Consider the following 18,752-nt stretch of genomic DNA (forward strand, 5'->3'; position numbering starts at 1 on the left):
CCGTGGAAATCCAGGGGTACTGTGTCGCGACCCTCACCATTCAGGGCGTAGAGTTCAGCAACTTCAGGCTCTATGTCCACCCCCATCAGTGCACGGCCCTGTTACTAGGTCTTGATTTTCAATGCCACCTCCAAAGCCTTACTCTGAAATTCGGCCGACCCCTGCCCCGCCTCACTGTCTGCGGACTCATGACCCTTAAGGTTGATCCACCTTCACTGTTTGCAAACCTCACCCCGTACTGCAAGCCCGTTGCCACTAGGAGCAGACGGTACAGTGCCCATGATAAGACCTTCATCAGGTCGGAGGTCCAACGGCTTCTGCGGGAGGGGATGATCGAGGCCAGCAACAGCCCCTGAAGAGCTCAAGTGGTGGTAGTGAAGACTGGGGAGAAGCACAGGATAGTCATTGACTACAGCCAGACCATCAACCGGTACACGCAGCTCGACGCATATCTGACATGGTCAATCAGATTGCGCAGTATCGAGTTTTTTCCACAGTAGACTTGAAGTCCGCCTACCACCAGCTCCCCAGCCGCCCGGAGGACCGCCAATACACTGCGTTCGAAGCAGATGGCCGCCTCTATTACTTCCTTAGAGTTCCCCTCGGCGTCACCAATGGGGTCTCGATCTTCCAGCGAGAGATGGACCGAATGGTTGACCGGTACAGGCTGCAGGCCACCTTCCCGTACCTAGATAACGTCACTATCTGCGGCGATGATTAGCAGGACCATGGCGCGAACCTCCAAAAATTGCTTCATACCGCCAAACTCTTTAACCTCACCTACAAAAAGGAGAAATGTGTGTTCTGCACCAACCACTTAGCCATCCTTGGCTATGTAGTGGAAAATGGAGTCCTAGGGCCCGACCTCAACCGCATGCGCCCCTTCCTGGAACTCCCTCTCCCCCACTGCCCCAAGGCCCTGAAACGATGCCTGGGATTTTTCTCGTATTACGCCCATTGGGTCCCTAATTATGCGGACAAGGCCCATCCACTTATCAAGTCCACAGTTTGTCCCCTGATGGGTGAGGCCCGCCAGGCCTTCAATCACATCAAGGCGGACATCACCACAGCCACGATGCATGCAGTCGACGAGACCCTCCCCTTTCAGGTGGAGAGCGATGCATCAGACGTAGCTCTGGCCGCCACCCTCAACCAGGCGGGCAGACCCGTGGCTTTCTTTTCCCGCACCCTTCATGCCTCCGAAATCCGGCACTCCTCTGTCGAAAAGGAGGCCCAAGCCATTGTGGAAGCTGTGCGACATTGGAGGCATTGCCTGGCCGGCAGGAGATTCACTCTCCTCACTGACCAACGGTCGGTTGCCTTCATATTTAACAATACGCAGCGGGGCAAGATCAAAAATGACAAGATCTTGAGGTGGAGAATCGAGCTCTCCACCTAGAACTATGAGATCTTATGTCGCCCTGTTTTAAATTGACTTATACCAAACACCTGAATTATGTACAAATGCCACCTCAAGGCACTGAAGAGGTACCATCAATGTTGTCTGAGATGGATTCTCTGGGAGGACAGACGTACCAAATTGGCGTCCATGAAGGAGCCAAAAGTACCAGCATTGAGGCCACGATCATCCGGGGCTGGTTTAGCTCTTGGCTATTCAGCTGGTTCATGATGCAGAGCGAAGCCAGCAGCACGGGTGTGGTAAACCACTGTATTGTATTATACCTGATGTATGTAAAATGCCTGGGCTTGCCCCTGCTGGCTCCTCCCCTCGGGCTCAGGTATAAAGGTGGCCAACCTCCGGCCCTGCCTTCAGTCGGGGGCCGGCTGCCAGCAGGTATCTTTAAGCTAACTAAAGCCACAGTTTCACTCTCAACTCATCTTCTGTCGTTATTGATGGTACATCAACGGGTTCAATTCCTGTACCGGCTGAGGTTATTCATGATGGCCCCACCTTCTCAACCTTGTCCTTCGCCGGAGGTGTGGTGATCCTCAGGTTAAATCACCACCAGTCAGCTCTCCCTCTCAAAGGGGAAAGCAGCCATGGTTCTCTGGGACTATGGCGGTTTTACCCTACGTTACCAAGCACTGACAGACTGTAAACATGGTGTAGCAAAGCAGTTCTCTCCACAAAAATAGACTGATAAGTGCCTTTTTTAAAATGGAGTTCTACAGGACATACTATAGATCAACTTGGCGCATCTGGACCAATGGATCGATGTCCCAGACATTACGGGCCAGATTCTCCGATTCTGCAGCTAAGTGCGGAGGATCTGTGGTATTTTACGTGGAAAGAATCGGTGCCGTCCCCTCACCGATGCTGCGGCCGTGGTGTGAGTGGCTAGCAACTGCGCCACGTAAAACTCCCGGCCTCCACAAAATAAACGGCCGGAGAATGGCCAGAAACGTGGCCGTGCATTTGCACAGCGATGACCTGCAATGGTTGCGCCTTACCACAGGGGCCATGCAGATAGTTAAATGGGGGCTCAGATAGCCTTGATCCACTGCAATTCGCATACTGCCACAACCGGTCCACAGCAAACGCTATCTCCCTGGCCCTACACATCCCTGGAGCAGCACGACCAAAAGGACGCCGAAGGGGCTCTGCAAGGCTGTGTACTTATCCTCCTACAATACCCCCTATACACACACGACTGTGTGGCAAAATGCAGCTCCAACTCCATCTACTGGTTTGCGGGTGACACAACCGTAGTGGGCCGGATCTCAAACAACGATGAGTCAGAGGGGGATCGGCAGGAATGTGGGGTTGAAGTTACAATCAGATCCTCCATGATCTTATTAAATAGCGGAGCCGGCTCGAGGGGGCGAATGTTCTACTGTTGCTCCAAACTTTATGTTCTTAGGTTGTATATCCTCCTCCCTTATTCCATCTTTGATCCGATAACCTTCAGCTGTTTTGATCTTTCTCTGTGAAACACACTCCAGGAGAAATCTGATCACATGACATTGCTATGCAGGTTTATGTTGATTCCCTGGAGACGGGCAGCACCATGGACCACTATTTGCATGTCTTGTGCAGAGATCTCCATTGACACCATTGAAGAGCATCTCACAAGCTAAGCAGGTAGCAGTGCTATGCTAATACATCATTCCTCGCTGACTGAACCCCTCTCTGTACCTTCGCAAAACCCATTCCTTCAGCCAAGGTACCAACATCCTTCTCACCTGCCCCCTCTCGACTGCCCCCTTCTCGCCTGCCCCCTTCTCGCCTGCCCCCTTCTCGCCTGCCCCCTCTCGCCTGCCCCCTCTCGCCTGCCCCCTCTCGCCTGCCCCCTCTCGCCTGCCCCCTCTCGCCTGCCCCCTCTCGCCTGCCCCCTCTCGCCTGCCCCCTCTCGCCTGCCCCCTCTCGCCTGCCCCCTCTCGCCTGCCCCCTCTCGCCTGCCCCCTCTCACCTGCCCCCTCTCACCTGCCCCCTCTCACCTGTTTTTTTCTCGGGTCAGCATCCATTTTCTTCAATTATGTTTGTGAAAAGCTAACATTGTGTTACATTAAATCTGCAAAAAATGCACGTTGTGTTCAGCAAGCACAAGAAAGTATTAGGGGTTAATGTTGAGTTAAATTTCTGAGCGAGAGCCCCCTGGGATTTGGTGCAATGCCCAGCGTTGCTCCTTTGGGTTCAATGGGGGCAGGATAAAAATGAATATCGCATCCAGTTCCACCAGGTTCCCGACCAATAGGTTATATTCGAACAACCAAAGATGCCGAAAGTCTGAAAATGTGTAGATTAGCTGGGATAATGGGGTTCCAGGGATAGGGTGAGGGAGTGGACCATGGTGGGGGGCTCTTCCAGAGAGTCTGTGCAAACTTGATGGGCCAAATGGCCACCTTCTGCACTGTAGGAATTCTAGGATTCGATTTTCTCCGGCAACATCTGAATTTAATGTATCTTCCTTGTCTTCTTACCAGGGGATCAGGATGGCGGCTGATCATCAGATCATTCGGTCCAGTCTTGCAATGCTGTAGAAGGGTGTAAACTTCATTCAGAGTCAGATTGTGGACATCGGTTATATTAATTTTTAAAATCTGATCACCACTCCTAAAATAAAAGATAAGATAAAAATGTAAGCTTTCAAATATTTAACTGAAGGGTATATTTACATTCAGCCTTGTTTAAATCAAAAGTAGACTTATGAAATGTACAGCAAGCTAACAGGGCTGATGCTCCATTGTTGTTCTTAGCAGGTTGTACTCGCCAAGAGCAGGATGTCACCTTAAAGATGCTGGGCCTGAAGAGAGGAAATAGCATCCATGTCCCACTTTAATCTTCTAATGTGTTTCATGTCATGAAATCCATTAACCTGTGTCTCCCTGGGTGTGAAATTTGAAGTCTGTGGAGATTGTAACATTTAAGGTACAGGTTGTTCCAATGCTTGTTACATCGGTTCCTGCCTAGTAACAAGGGCAGGATATTCCGGGCCAACATAATAACAAGGGCAGGACACTCTGGGAGTGTTTTGATAGGTCACCAGATCAGTTCAAGGATCAATGCAGAGCTCTTCCTGCGGCAGTCAGTTTGAGGCAGTCTGTCGGTCAACAGGTGTCACAAGGACAAAAGGGACAGATCCAGTTAAGTTAAATAAAATACCGTGGGGAGCAGGCTCCAAGAAAAGCAGGGCATTGGGGCAAAGGTACTCCTTTGAAGCAGTAATATTCTGCTTGGCATCACCATCAATCTGAAAATGGACTTGAGTGTACTTGGGAATCCAGGGAGAAGGAATCTAGGTCGGTGAGATTGAAACCCTGAGAGGTGGGCCACTGAGAAAACAGTCCAAATGAGAGCGGAATTTGGAGAGAATTCCAAGGACAGATATTTGCAGGTGAAGCTGGGAGTCTCTCGTGAGACAGAGTTTCAATGTGATTGTTTGACTTGATGACTGGGTGGGTTCTTGAGAAATCCATGGACTGTCTTGGTTGCGTCTGTCATTTACTCTGAAGTATGGTGGGTTTGACCACAGTTCACAGTGAATTCACATGGACCTCATGCTTAGCCTGAATGAGTAGAAGATACATATTTGTAAATTGTTTTATCTTTCTGATCTTGAAAAGTTACATCTATTTTTGGTTGTTCAAAACCCACAGAATCTTGTGGCTTTATTCCCAAAGCAGGTGTATTGAATCTCAACCTTTATCTACTTTAAACAAAACGTTATTGGTCTCTAACCAGGTAAACCCCCTACTCCCCATGTCCCAAGGTCTGATCAAGGGATCAAATGATTAGGGTAGCACAAGTGGATGGCACTGTGGCTTCACAGCGGCAGGGTCCCAGGTTCGATTCCCCGCTGGGCCACTGTCTGTGCGGAGTCTGCACGTTCTCCCCGTGTCGGCGTGGGTTTCCTCCGGGTGCTGTGGTGTCCTCCCACAGTCCAAAGATGTGCAGGTTAGGTGGATTGGCCATGCTAAATTGCCCGTAGTGACCAAAAAGATTAGGAGGGGTTATTGGGTTATGGAGATAGGGTGGAAGTGAGGGCTTAAGTGGGTCGGTGCAGACTCGATGGGCTGAATGGCCTCCTTCTGCACTGTATGTGACCCTGACCCAGGCCAACATTTGCAGAGGCCTGGGGGAAGGCTAGAGGGAGATCTCAGAACAATGGGGAGGAGAAATTAACAAAGATGATAGAATAGACCCTCTATATTTGAATGGTCTTGCTGACTGACATATATTTGCTTTTCTTGATTCTCATGCCCTGATTAACTCAGTACTCGCTGACCTACACTGGCTCCCCAGTCGAACCGAGTCTAGATTTTAAAATACTCATCCTTGTTTTCAACATCTCCGTGGCCTTGCCCCTCCCTACCTTTGTAATCTCCTCCAGCTTCACAAACCTCTGAGATCTCTGCTCTCCCCAAATTCTGGCTGTGTGTGCAGGTTGTTTTAATCACTCCACCATCTTGGGGCCTTCAGCTGCCAAGGCCCCAAGATTTGGAATACCCTCCCCCTGCACCTCTCAATCTATCTAGCTTGCATTGTTCCTTTCGGACATTCTTTAAAATATACCTCTTTGACCAAGCTTTTGGTCACCTGACCTAATATTTCCTCACATGGTATCAAATTTAGTTTAATAATGCTCCTATGAAACATCCTGGAATGCTTCATTACAGTAAATGCGCTATATTAATGTAAGTTGTTGTTTATGAGATGTGGTGTCTCTGGTTAGGCCAGATTTGCTCATCCCTAATTGCCCTTCAGAAGTGGCGATGAGCTGCCTTCTTGAACTGCCGCAGTCCCGGCGGTGTAGGTACACCCACAGTGCTGTTAGGGATGGAGGGAGCGCGCACACCCCCCCCCCCCCCACACCCCCACACCCACACACACACCCCCACACACAGAAAATTGGTTCCTGCAGCTCCTAAAGCAGCCACTACACTTCAAAAAGACCCCATTGACTGTAACACTTTGACGTGTCCTGAGTTTGTGAAAGTTGCTCCATAAATGCAAGTATTCAAGTATTTCTTCCATTCTTGTCATTGGTGATGCCAATTGGAGACCTGGGCAAAGAGATCAGAATGTTCACTTCTTGCCCCTATCGCACATCCAATCAGAGAGCAGCAGCCCTGCAATTGGCCACTCTGAGCTCCACACCTGATTGTCCAATCACTGATCCTGCCAAATGTGACTCTTGGGTCAGGAGAGGAAACAAGGAAAATTTACCAAGTATACCTACTACTCTTACCGGAGTCTCCCATCGAGATGTGCCACAGATCCCGGAGAGAGAGTGTGGATATAAATGTCGGAAGGCTGTAGGGGTGTGTACACGCTACACAATCCAATTCCCAAACCAACACCATCCTCTGAGAAACAAAGAAACAGAAATGACGTGAGATGACACATTTCATTGTGAGCAACTGCAACACATCCTGATTCCTGGTTTCCAGCTTAGGAAGTGACAGCACGGTAGCATTGTGGTTAGCACAATTGCTTTACAGCTACTGGGTCCAAGGTTCGATTCCCGGCTTGGGTCACTGTGCGGAGTCTGCACGTTCTGCCCGTGTGTGCGTGGGTTTCCTCCGGGTGCTCCGGTTTCCTCCCACAGTCCAAAGATGTGCAGGTTAGGTGGATTGGCCATGATAAATTGTCCTTAGTGTCCAAAATTGCCCTTAGTGTTGGGTGGGGTTACTGGGTTATGGGGATAGGGTGGAGGTGTGGGCTTGGGTAGGGTGCTCTTTCCAAGAGCCGGTGCAGTCTCGATGGGCCAAATGGCCTCCTTCTGCACTGTAAATTCTATGAGATAAGTGAAGTGGATTAGAATCATAGAATCCCTACAACGCGGAAGGAGGCTATTCAGCCCATCAAGTCTGCACCGACCCTTCAAAATAGCACCCTACCCATGTCCACTCTTCCATCCATCCCGCCCTATCCCCGTAACCTAACCTGCACAATAAGGGGCACTTTATCATGGCCATTCCACCTAACCCGTCATCTTTGGACTGCGGGAGGAAACCGGAGCACCCGGAGGAAACGTACACAGACATGGGGAGAACGTACAAACTCCACACGACCAGTCACCCAAGGCCAGAACTGAACCCGGGTTCCTGGTGCTATGAGGCAGCAGTGCTAACCACTGTGCCACCGTGCTGTCCGCACAGTTGAAATTAGGTTTCAACCAACAGGGAACTTAAATAGAAACAGAAAATGCTGGAAAAACTCTGCAGATCTGGCACCATCTGTGGAAAGAGAAAAAAGTATTTTGAGTTCAATATGACTCCTTTGGAACTTAAAGAAAGGTAAATGTCAAAATTGAAGATTTACAGATAACAAAATTAATAGTCACCTTGGCGAATGCGGGTTAATTAAGGAAAGCTAGAGGGCAAATCGTGTTCAATCAACTTGGTGACACTTTTTGATACGGTAACAGAAATGGTCGGTAAGGGTAATGCTGTTGCTATGGCGTATGTGGACGTTCAGAAGGCATCGGATACAGTGTTGCACAACAGACTCGTGAGCAAAGGTATAGCTCATGAAATAAAAGGGACAGTTGCAGTACAGCTGAGTGACAGGCGACTGAGAGTCATGGTTAATGGATGTTTTTCAGGCTGGGAGAGGGTTTGTAGTGGAGTTCACCTGGGTCAGTGTTGGGACCACTGCTGTTCCTGATTTATATTAATGGAGCTCAGTGAACAGGTCAAAATGTCAAAATTTGCAGATGATACAAAACTCAGAAGCACTGTGAACTGTGAGGAAGAAGAACATGGAGAGACAATAAAACAGCAGAATTGTAAAGGAGGTGCAGGAGAAGAGCGATCTGGGTATACATGTGCATAAATCACTGAAGGTGGCAGGACAAGTGGAGAGAGTGGTTAAAAAAAAGCATATATTATCCTGGGCTTCATCAGGAGGGGCACAGAGGGCAAAAGCAAACTTGTACACGATACTAGTTGGGCCTCAGGTAAAGTGTTGTGTCCACTTCTGAGTGCTGAAAGATGTGAAGGCATCAGTGAAGACGCAGAAAAGATTCACGAGAATGGGTTCCAGGGATGAGGAACTTCAGTTACAGAGATAGATTGGAGATGTTGGGAGTGTTCGCCTTGAAGAAGAGGTCAAGGGGAGATTGGATAGAGTTGTTCAAAATCATGAGGGGTCTGCATAGAGCAGATATGGAGAAACTGTCCCCATCAGCGAAAGGATCGAGAACCAGAGGGAACAGATTTAAGGTAATTGGCAAAAGAGGTAATGGCGACATGAGGGAAAACGCTTTGTCGCAGCGGGTGGTTAGGGTCTGGAATGCGCTGCCTGAGAAGTGGTGGTGGCAGGTTCAATTGAGGCTTTCAAGACCGAATTGGATTGTTATCTGAAAAGGAAGAATGTATACGTCTATGGCGAAGGAGTGACATTCGGTAAATTACTCCCACAGAGATCTGGTGCAGACATGATGGGCCGAATGGTCTTCTTCAGTGCTGTAAGGATTGCATGATGTTTTCTGCGATATCCTACCATTTCATACCGGTTGTAGGATCGGATTCTCCATTCGGCTGGACTTCTTTTCAATATGAAACCCTAGAATCCAAGGACCTAAACACTGCAAATAAACAGGCTAAAACGCAGCACACAGGGGCAGGCTGTACTGCCATGGGTTCATCTTCAAAGCAAGTCAATACTGAAACCAAACCAATACTGTTTAAAGACACTGCGATATTTTTGAAATAGAAAGGCCAAGGCCGTAGAGTCTGGCATTGCACCCGGGAGGAGCGGCAGGGCTGGTCACCTTGATTCAGGGCTACTTTTGACATTGGACACGATGTTGGAGATGGTCAGTGTTTTCAGCCATATGATAAATAGATACATAGAACATGCAGTGCAGAAAGAGGCCATTCGGCCCATCGAGTCTGCACTGACCCACTTAAGCCCTCACTTCCACCCTATCCCCATAACCCAATAACCCCTCCTAATCTTTTTGGACACTAAGGGCAATTTATTATGGCCAATCCACCTAACCTGCATGTCTTTGGACTGTGGGAGGAAACCAGCGTATCCGGAGGAAACTCACGCAGACATGGGGAGAACATGCAGACTCCGCATAGACAGTGACCCAGCGGTGAATCGAACCTGGGACCCTGGCGCTGTGAAGTCACAGTGCTAGCCACTTGTGCTACCATGCTGCCCCTAAAAGGGATCAGAATGTTCACTTCCTTGCCCTATCGTACATCCAATCAAAGAGTAACAGCCCTGCAATTGGCCACTCTGAGCTCAATTAGGTACAGTGATGACAGTGGCCTTAACAGGTTTGGGATTGCGGTCACCAAGGAGGGTCAGGAATGGTCAACCTGTTTTGTGGACCTGCAACTCTTGCCGGAAGGGCGAAATGTGTGGGGAGTTGTAATTTATCAGCCAGATACGAGGGATACTGGGAGGATTTAAGGATAATTTAACGGTAACAACTAAATCTTGAGGAGGTTTGAATTGAATCAAGTAAGGTTTGGACGGCAATGGGGGATTGTGCCTCTGGATTCTCATGATGTGGAGATGCCGGCGTTGGACTGGGGTGGGCACAATAAAATGTCTTACAGCACCAGGTTAAAGTCTAACAGGTTTATTTGGAATCATTAGCTTTCGGAGCACAGCCCCTTCATCAGGCGAGTCTGTCGGACTTTAACCTGGTGTTGTAAGACTTCTTACTATGGCTTCTCAGCAGAGGCTTTTATGAGTAAGTTGTGGTTTATCCTGTTTACGGGAATCAAAGGTAACTCTGGCTAACCGGTCAAGGGTTGTGTGTCATCATTGCACTAGTTTAGAGTCATAGAGTATTACCGCACAGAAAGAACCCCTTTGGTCCAGCATCTCTGTGCTGACCATCAAGCACCTATCTGTTCTGATCCCATTTTCCAACTCTTGGTCCTTGGCCTTGTACGCTTTGGCATTTCAAGTGCTCATCTAAATATTTCTTCAGTGTTGTGAGGGTTCCAACCTCTGCCACCCTTTCAGGCAGTGAGTTCCAGATTGCCACCATCCTCTGGGTGAAAACGTTTTTCCTCACATCTCCTCTAAACCTCCTGCTCCTCACCTTAAATCTACGTCGCCTGGTATCGACCCCTCTCAAGGGGAAAAGTTCCTTCCTATCCACCCTATCTCTGCCCCTCATAATTTTATGCACCTCAATCAGGTCCCCCACTCAGCCTTCTCTGCTATGTTTAATGCTTTCATAGTTTCATAGAATTTACAGTGCAGAAGGAGGCCATTCGGCCCATCGAGTCTGCACCGGCTCTTGGAAAGAGCACCCCACCCCAAGGTCCACACCTCCACCCTATCCCCACAACCCAGTAAGCCAACCCAACACTAAGGGCAATTTTGGACACTATGGGCAATTTAGCATGGCCAATCCACCTAACCCGCACATCTTTGGACTGTGGGAGGAAACCGGAGCACCCGGAGAAAACCCACGCACACATGGGGAGGATGTGCAGACTCCACACAGACAGTAACCCAAGCCGGAATCGAACCTGGGACCCTGGAGCTGTGAAGCATTTGTGCTATCCACAATGCTACCGTGCTGCCCACGTGCTTTAGGGCATTAGAACATAACATAAGAACATAAGAACTAGGAGCAGGAGTAGGCCATGTGGCCCCTCAAGCCTGCTCCGCCATTCAATGAGATCATGGCTGATCTTTTGTGGACTCAGCTCCACTTTCCGGCCCGAACACCATAACCCTTAATCCCTTTATTCTTCAAAAAACTATCTATCTTTATCTTAAAAACATTTAATGAAGGAGCCTCTACTGCTTCACTGGGCAAGGAATTCCATAGATTCACAACCCTATGGGTGAAGAAGTTCCTCCTAAACTCAGTCCTAAATCTACTTCCCCTTATTTTGAGGCTATGCCCCCTAGTTCTGCTTTCACCCGCCAGTGGAAACAACCTGTCCTCATCTATCCTATCTATTCCCTTCATAGTTTGATATGTTTCTATAAGATCCCCCCCCATCCTTCTAAATTCCAACGAGTACAGTCCCAGTCTACTCAACCTCTCCTCGTAATCCAACCCCTTCAGCTCTGGGATTAACCGAGTGAATCTCCTCTGCACACCCTGCAGTGCCAGTACGTCCTTTCTCAAGTAAGGAGACCAAAACTGAACATAATACTCCAGGTGTGGCCTCACTAACACCTTATACAATTGCAGCATAACCTCCCTAGTCTTAAACTCCACCCCTCTAGCAATGAAAGACAAAATTCCATTTGCCTTCTTAATCACCTGTTGCACCTGTAAACCAACTTTTTACGACTCATGCATTAGCACACCCAGGTCTCTCTGCACAGCAGCATGTTTTAATATTTTATCATTTAAATAATAATCCCTTTTGCTGTTATTCCTACCAAAATAGATAACCTCACATTTGACAACATTGTATTCCATCTGCCAGACCCTAGCCCATTCACTTAGCCTATCTAAATCCCTCTGCAGACTTCCAGTATCCTCTGCACTTTTTACTTTACCACTCATCTCAGTGTTGTCTGCAAACTTGGACACATTGCTCTTGGTCCCCAACTCCAAATCATCTGTGTAAATTGTGAACAATTGTGGGCCTAACACTGATCCCTGAGGGACACCACTATCTACTGATTGCCAACCAGAGAAACACCCATTAATCCCCACTCTTTGCTTTCTATTAATTAACCAATCCTTTATCCATGCTACTACTTTCCCCTTAATGCCATGCATCTTTATCTTATGCAGCAAAATTTTGTGTGACACCTTGTCAATAGCTTTCTGGAAATCCAGATATACCACATCCATTGGCTCCCCGTTATCTACCGCACTGGTAATGTCCTCAAAAAATTCCACTAAATTAGTTAGGCATGACCTGCCCCTTATGAACCCATGCTGCGTCTGCCCAATGGGACAATTTCCATCCAGATGCCTCACTATTTCTTCCTTGATGATAGATTCCAGCATCTTCCCTGCTACCAAAGTTAAGCTCACTGGCCTATAATTACCCTCTTTCTGCCTACCTCCTTTTTTAAACAGTGGTGTCACGTTTGCTAATTTCCAATCCGCCGGGACCACCCCACAGAGTCTAGTGAATTTTGGTAAATTATCACGAGTGCATTTGCAATTTCCCTAGCCATCTCTTTTAGCACTCTGGGATGCAGTCCATCAGGGCCAGGAGACTTGTCTACCTTTATCCCTATTAGCTTGTCCATCACTACCTCCTTAGTGATAACAATCCTCTCAAGGTCCTCACCTGTCATAGCCTCATTTCCATCAGTCACTCGCATGTTATTTGTGTCTTCCACTGTGAAGACCGACCCAAAAAACCTGTTCAGTTCCTCAGCCATTTCCTCATCGCCCATTATTAAATCTCCCTTCTCACCCTCTAAAGGACCAATATTTACCTTAGCCACTCTTTTTTGTTTTATATATTTGTAGAAACTTTTACTATCTGTTTTTATATTCTGAGCAAGTTTACTCTCATAATCTATCTTACTCCCCTTTATAGCTTTTTTAGTAGCTTTCTGTTGCCCCCTAAAGATTTCCCAGTCCTCTAGTCTCCCACTAATCTTTGCTACTTTGTATGCTTTTTCCTTCAATTTGATACTCTCCCTTATTTCCTTAGATAATCACGATCGATTTTCCCTCTTTCTACCGTCCTCCCTTTTTGTTGGTAAAAACCTTTGCTGAGCACTGTGAAAAATCGCTTGGATGGTTCTCCACTGTTTCACCATAAAGTCTTTGCTCCCAGTCTACCTTAGCTAGTTCCTCTCTCATCCCATTGTAATCTCCTTTGTTTAAGCACAAAACACTAGTGTTTGATTTTACCTTCTCACCCTCCATCTGTATTTTAAATTCCACCATATTGTGATCGCTCCTTCCGAGAGGATCCCTAACTATGAGATCCTGAATCAATCCTGTCTCATTACACAGGACCAGATCTAGGACCGCTTGTTCCCTCGTAGGTTCCATTACATACTGTTGGAGGAAACTATCATGGATACATTCTATAAACTCCTCCTCAAGGCTGCCTTGACCGACCTGGTTAAACCAATCGACATGTAGATTAAAATCCCCCATGATAACTGCTGTACCATTTCTGCGTGCATCAGTTATTTCTTTGTTTATTGCCTGCCCCACCATAATGTTACTATTTGGTGGCCTATAGACTACTCCTATCAGTGACTTTTTCGCCTTACTATTTCTGATTTTCACCCAAATGGATTCAACCTTATCCTCCATAGCACCGATGTCATCCCTTACTATTGCCCTGATGTCATCCTTAAATAACAGAGCTACACCACCTCCCTTACCATCCACTCTGTCCTTCCGAATAGATTGATACCCTCGGATATTTAACTCCCATTCGTGACCATCCTTTAACCATGTTTCAGTAATTGCCACTAAATCATAGTCATTCACGATGATTTGCGCAATCAACTCATTTACCTTATTCCGAATACTACGAGCATTCAGGTAAAGTACACTTATGTTGGCTTTTTTTACCTCTGTTTTGAATCTTAACACCTTGATCAGTCACCTCTCCTAAGTTATATTTCCTCTTAACTTTTCTCCTAATTTTCCTCGTCGTTGAACCCATATCGTCATGTAACAACCTGCCGTGTCGCTTACCATTAATGTTTTTACTTCCTGTTGTATTCCTTTTAGTATTCCTGGTCCTATTCACTGAGCTCCCCTCAGTCACTGTACCTTGTACTGTCGCCCTTTTTAATTTTTGACTATGGCTTCTCTGCCTTACACTTTCCCCCTTACTGCCTTTTGCTTCTGTCCCTGTTTTACTACCTTCCAACGTCCTGCATCAGTTCCCATCCCCCTGCCACATTAGTTTAAACTCGCCCCAACAGCTCTAGCAAACCCCCCCCCCCCCATGGATATCGGTTCCAGTCCTGCCCAGGTGCAGACCGTCTGGTTTGTACTGGTCCCACCTCCCCAGAACTGGTTCCAATGCCCCAGGAACTTGAATCCCTCCCTCTTGCACCATCTCTCGAGCCACGCATTCATCCTATCTATCCTGACATTCCTACTCTGACGAGCTCGTGGCACTGGTAGCAATCCTGAGAGTACTACCTTTGAGGTCCTACTTTTTAGTTTAACTCCTAACTCCCTGAATTCAGCTTGTAGGCTCTCGTCCCGTTTTTTACCTATATCGTTGGTGCCTATGTGCACCACGACAGCTGCCTGTTCACCCTCCCCCCCAGAATGTCCTGCAGCCGCTCCGAGACAGCCTTGACCCTTGCACCAGGGACGCAACATACCATCCTGGAGTCTCGATTGCGTTCGCAGAACCGCCTGTCTATTCCCCTTACGATTGAGTCCCCTATCACTATAGCCCTGCCATTCTTCTTCCTGCCCAGCTGCGCAGCAGAGCCAGCCACGGTGCCATGAACCTGGCTGCTGCTGTCTTCCCCTGGTGAGCCATCTCCCTCAACAGTATCCAAAGCGGTATATCTGCTTTGCAGGGAGATGACCGCAGGGGACACCTGCACTGCCTTCCTACTCTTGCTCTGTCTTTTGCTCACCCATTTTCTATCTCCCTCAGTACCTTTCACCTGCGGTGTGACCAACTTGCTAAACATGCTATCCACGACGTCGTCAGCATCGCGGATGTTCCAAAGTGAGTCCATCCGCAGCTCCAGAGCCGTCAAGCGGTCTAACAGGAGCTGCAACTGGACACACCTCTTGCACGTGAAGGAGCCAGGGACAGTGGACGTGTCCCTGAGCTCCCACATCGCACACGAGGAGCATGACACGGGTCTGAGATCTCCTGCCATGTTTTAAACCTTCGGTTAACTTCAACAATTACAATTCCCCCCCCCCCAAAATAAATAAATAAACAAAGAAAAAATAAATAAATATACCAATGAAAAGAAAAAGAAAACAGAAAAACTACTTACCAGTCACTTACCAGGGATAAAAAGCCCTTCCTCCCCACCGAGCTTTGAATTCCCACCTAGATTCAAATTCCCAAATGCACTCTTTGCTGTCTCACTCTGGCTGTGTCTCTCTGGCTCACTGGGAGAACTCACTGGGAGTGAGTTTACAAATTGCTCTTTTTAAATTGGCCTGAGTTGACTTCCCTCCCCCACCTGCTTTTAGATCAAAGTAGATTAAAGTGACTGACACTTAACTGCTAACCAGTTATGTGAGTGGGTGGGGCAGCCCTCGTTAACCTACACTGCACAATTCTAGATTAATTTAAATTAATTTAAACTCCTGAAATTTAAAAGGAGCTGCCTTACTGATTTGATTTGATTTAATTCACACCTAGATTCAAATTCCCAAACTCACTCTTTGCTGTCTCTCTCTGACTGAGGAGGTTTTTTTTTGTAAATAAGCAAGTTTGTGGTTGAGCCTAAACCCTGTGGTGGTATAACTTTGTCCTTGATAAAATCTTTAAGTCAGGAGCTAACAGTAAAGGAAAACGGGAGGGTTCATCATTTCTATAACTGTTGCTTATTATTTATTACCTGCTCACTATTTGCTACAATCCAGGGTTAGATGACTTCTGTAGCGGGAAGGGAAAGAAAAGAACTTGCATTTATATAGTACCTTTCCTGACCTCAGTATATCCTAAAGTGATTTATAACCAAGTACTTTTCAAGTGCATTAACTCCTGAGGTAGGAGTCGAGGCAGTCAGTTTGCACATAGCAAGGTCGTACAAACAGCAACATGATTAGAGTAACGGCAAGGGGAATCTGGCGGGTTCACAGGCTGACGGTTATTCAGCTTTACAGCGGCATATACACTGGGCCCAGTTACACATTACCAGGTCCTTACTCCTTCCTGTTGGCTACTACAGAGGCCAACCTATTATACAAATACTGGTTAATTCCCGGTCCAATCAACCCCAGCTGGAAGAATCTCATGCATGTCACATGTAGGTTATTACAGTGATAACCTGTGTTTAGTGACATTGACGGAGGAATAAATATTGGCCAGAACAATGGGAGTGAACTTCCCCTGTTCCCTTTTGAATTGAGAGAGAGCAGATGGGACCTCACCTGAAAGATGGCGTCTCCAATAATGCAGCAATCCTTCAGTATTTCCCGGATGCCTCAGCCTGGAAGTTAGCTTGGAATGCGATTGCTTGGTGAAGGTAAAATTGCACCATCCTGGTGTCTATAGCCTCATGAGATGGCTGGGCTGCTCAATGTATTTTTGGATCTCATTGAACATATTTTTGCGTATATTTACGGGTCTGGGTGTCTAGGAGTCTATGTCCACATTTTTGGATTGTATATATATTATGGGTGCAATTTAATGGCCTCGCCGTGCCTGACTTGGTGATGCGATGAGGCCTTTTAATCTTGCGAGAGTCCTCTCGCGAGATTTGCGACGCTCGAAATGCCTCGTGAGATTTAACGGAATCTCGCAAGATGTGGTGATCTTGTCCTCGCTGGCCGAGATACAAATTGACATATTTAAGTGCGCCATTCGGCTTATTTAAATATGTCTGCTCTAAATTATCACGGGGCACTGGACCTGAAAGTCTTGCCGGGGAGCCCTCACCCTGGCCCCTTTTAGCACAGGTTTCCACAAATGTGAACCAGGCATAATGGCACCACGGGGGTCTCCTAGGCCATTAGAGACCATTGGGTGGTCGGGCTCTGAGCAGGGTCATACTCTTGCACTATGCTGACACCCAGGCACCTTGACACTGCCATCCTAGCTCTGCCAGGGTGCCCAGGTATCACTGCCAGATGGGCAAGGGCACTTCCAGGGTGCCAGGCTGACAGTGCCAAGGTGCCAGGTTGTCCGTGCCAGGGATTGGGCCCGGGGTGTCTTGCCCTTAAGAGGTTGTGAGGGGGGTGCTCCAGGACCCCATAAGAGGTAAGTTGGATACAGAGGGGGAGGGGGGTTCCAGATGCTGAGAGGGTCGAACGATCGGGGTGGCGTTTAAAAATGGCGCCCGATCTGCGAATACTCTTCCTGCACTGGCGAGCTGAGCTCGTCAGTGAAGGAAATGATGAATGTGCGGTCTTGGACGGGCCTTCCGTGCTTAGGCCAAAAATACCAGCAAAGTGCCGATAAATAGCGGGGCTAAACGCGATCAAACAACACTTTTTCCCCCGTCAAATTTAAAAAAAAAATGTTTTATTAAAGTTTTTCCAAAGAGCGTTTTTACATAACAAAAATAGAAATAGAGATAATAAAAAATAACAATCAACATTTCCCAAAGCTTACAGTGAAACTACTTACACAACAGAAACGTTTTTCCCTTTTTTAAAAAAACAGAACAAGGTGGGTTTCGTTTCCATGCCCAACTCACATTATATCAACAGTACCCCCACCTGAACGCCCCCCCCCCCCGCCCCCCCCAGGATGCTGCTGCTGCTGACACTAACTGCTCCCCTAGAAAGTCAAGGAAAGGTTGCCACCGCCGGGAGAACCCCATCAAGGACCCTCTCAAGGCAAACTTTATTCGCTCCAGGCTGAGGAACCCCGCTATATCGCCAACCCAGCTCTCCACACTCGGGGGTTTCGAGTCCCTCCACATTAACAAGATCCGTCTCCGGGCTACCAGGGAGGCAAAGGCCAGTACCTCGGCCTCTTTCGCTTCCTGCACTCCTGGATCCTCCGACACCCCAAATATTGCTACTGTTGGACTCGCCTTCACCCGAGTGTCCAAAATCCTAGACATCACCCTCGCAAACCCCTGCCAGAATTCTTTAAGCGCCGGGCATGCCCAAAACATATGGGCATGGTTTTTCCCCATCCAATTGTGCCCTCTATATCCAGGGATTTATATGTGTTTTTAAAAGATTTGTGTGTGTGTTTAAGGGATAATCTTACTGTGCTCCTGGTGCACACTGCTATTAGATGCGTATAACCATCAGAATTGATGGGCAGCACGGTAGCACAAGTGATTAGCACTGTGGCTTCACAGCGCCAGGGTCCCAGGTTCGATTCCCCGCTGGGTCACTGTCTGTGCGGAGTTTGCACGTTCTCCCCGTGTCCGCGTGGGTTTCCTCCGGGTGCTCCGGTTTCCTCCCACAGTCCAAAGACGTGCAGGTTAGGTGGATTGGCCATGATAAATTACCCGTAGTGTCCATAAGGGTTGGGAGGGGTTATTGGGTTGCGGGGATAAGGTGGAAGTGAGGGATTAATGTGTGTCGGTGCAGACTCGATGGGCCGAATGGCCTCCTTCTGCACTGTATGTTCTATGTAATTCTATGTAATTACTCTAATTCCTGCTCATATTCTCCTTGAGAGATGTGTTCTTGACAAAATTACTCCAGAGGGTGCCATATGAAGAATAGTGTGCAAACAAGAAGAGAAATTAAATACAGGTGCGAACAGGCAGAGCAGAATTTTAATTTGCCCTCAGTTCT

At 47.7% G+C, this 18,752-nt stretch overlaps 1 protein-coding gene across 1 annotated transcript in view; it reads right to left on the bottom strand.

Moving 5' to 3' along the window:
* Positions 1–18,752, bottom strand: part of il16 (interleukin 16) — a 240,301-nt gene that overhangs the window by 70,671 nt on the left and 150,878 nt on the right. Inside the window, exons 12-13 of the mRNA XM_072468752.1 lie at positions 6,651–6,768; positions 3,883–4,015 (exon numbers count right to left, since the gene is read on the bottom strand). Of these exons, the coding sequence (XP_072324853.1) occupies positions 3,883–4,015; positions 6,651–6,768 (251 nt within the window). The remainder of the gene's footprint in view (positions 1–3,882; positions 4,016–6,650; positions 6,769–18,752) is intronic.

The sequence above is a fragment of the Scyliorhinus torazame genome, chromosome 12, assembly GCF_047496885.1.
Source record: "Scyliorhinus torazame isolate Kashiwa2021f chromosome 12, sScyTor2.1, whole genome shotgun sequence".
NCBI lineage: Eukaryota > Metazoa > Chordata > Chondrichthyes > Carcharhiniformes > Scyliorhinidae > Scyliorhinus > Scyliorhinus torazame.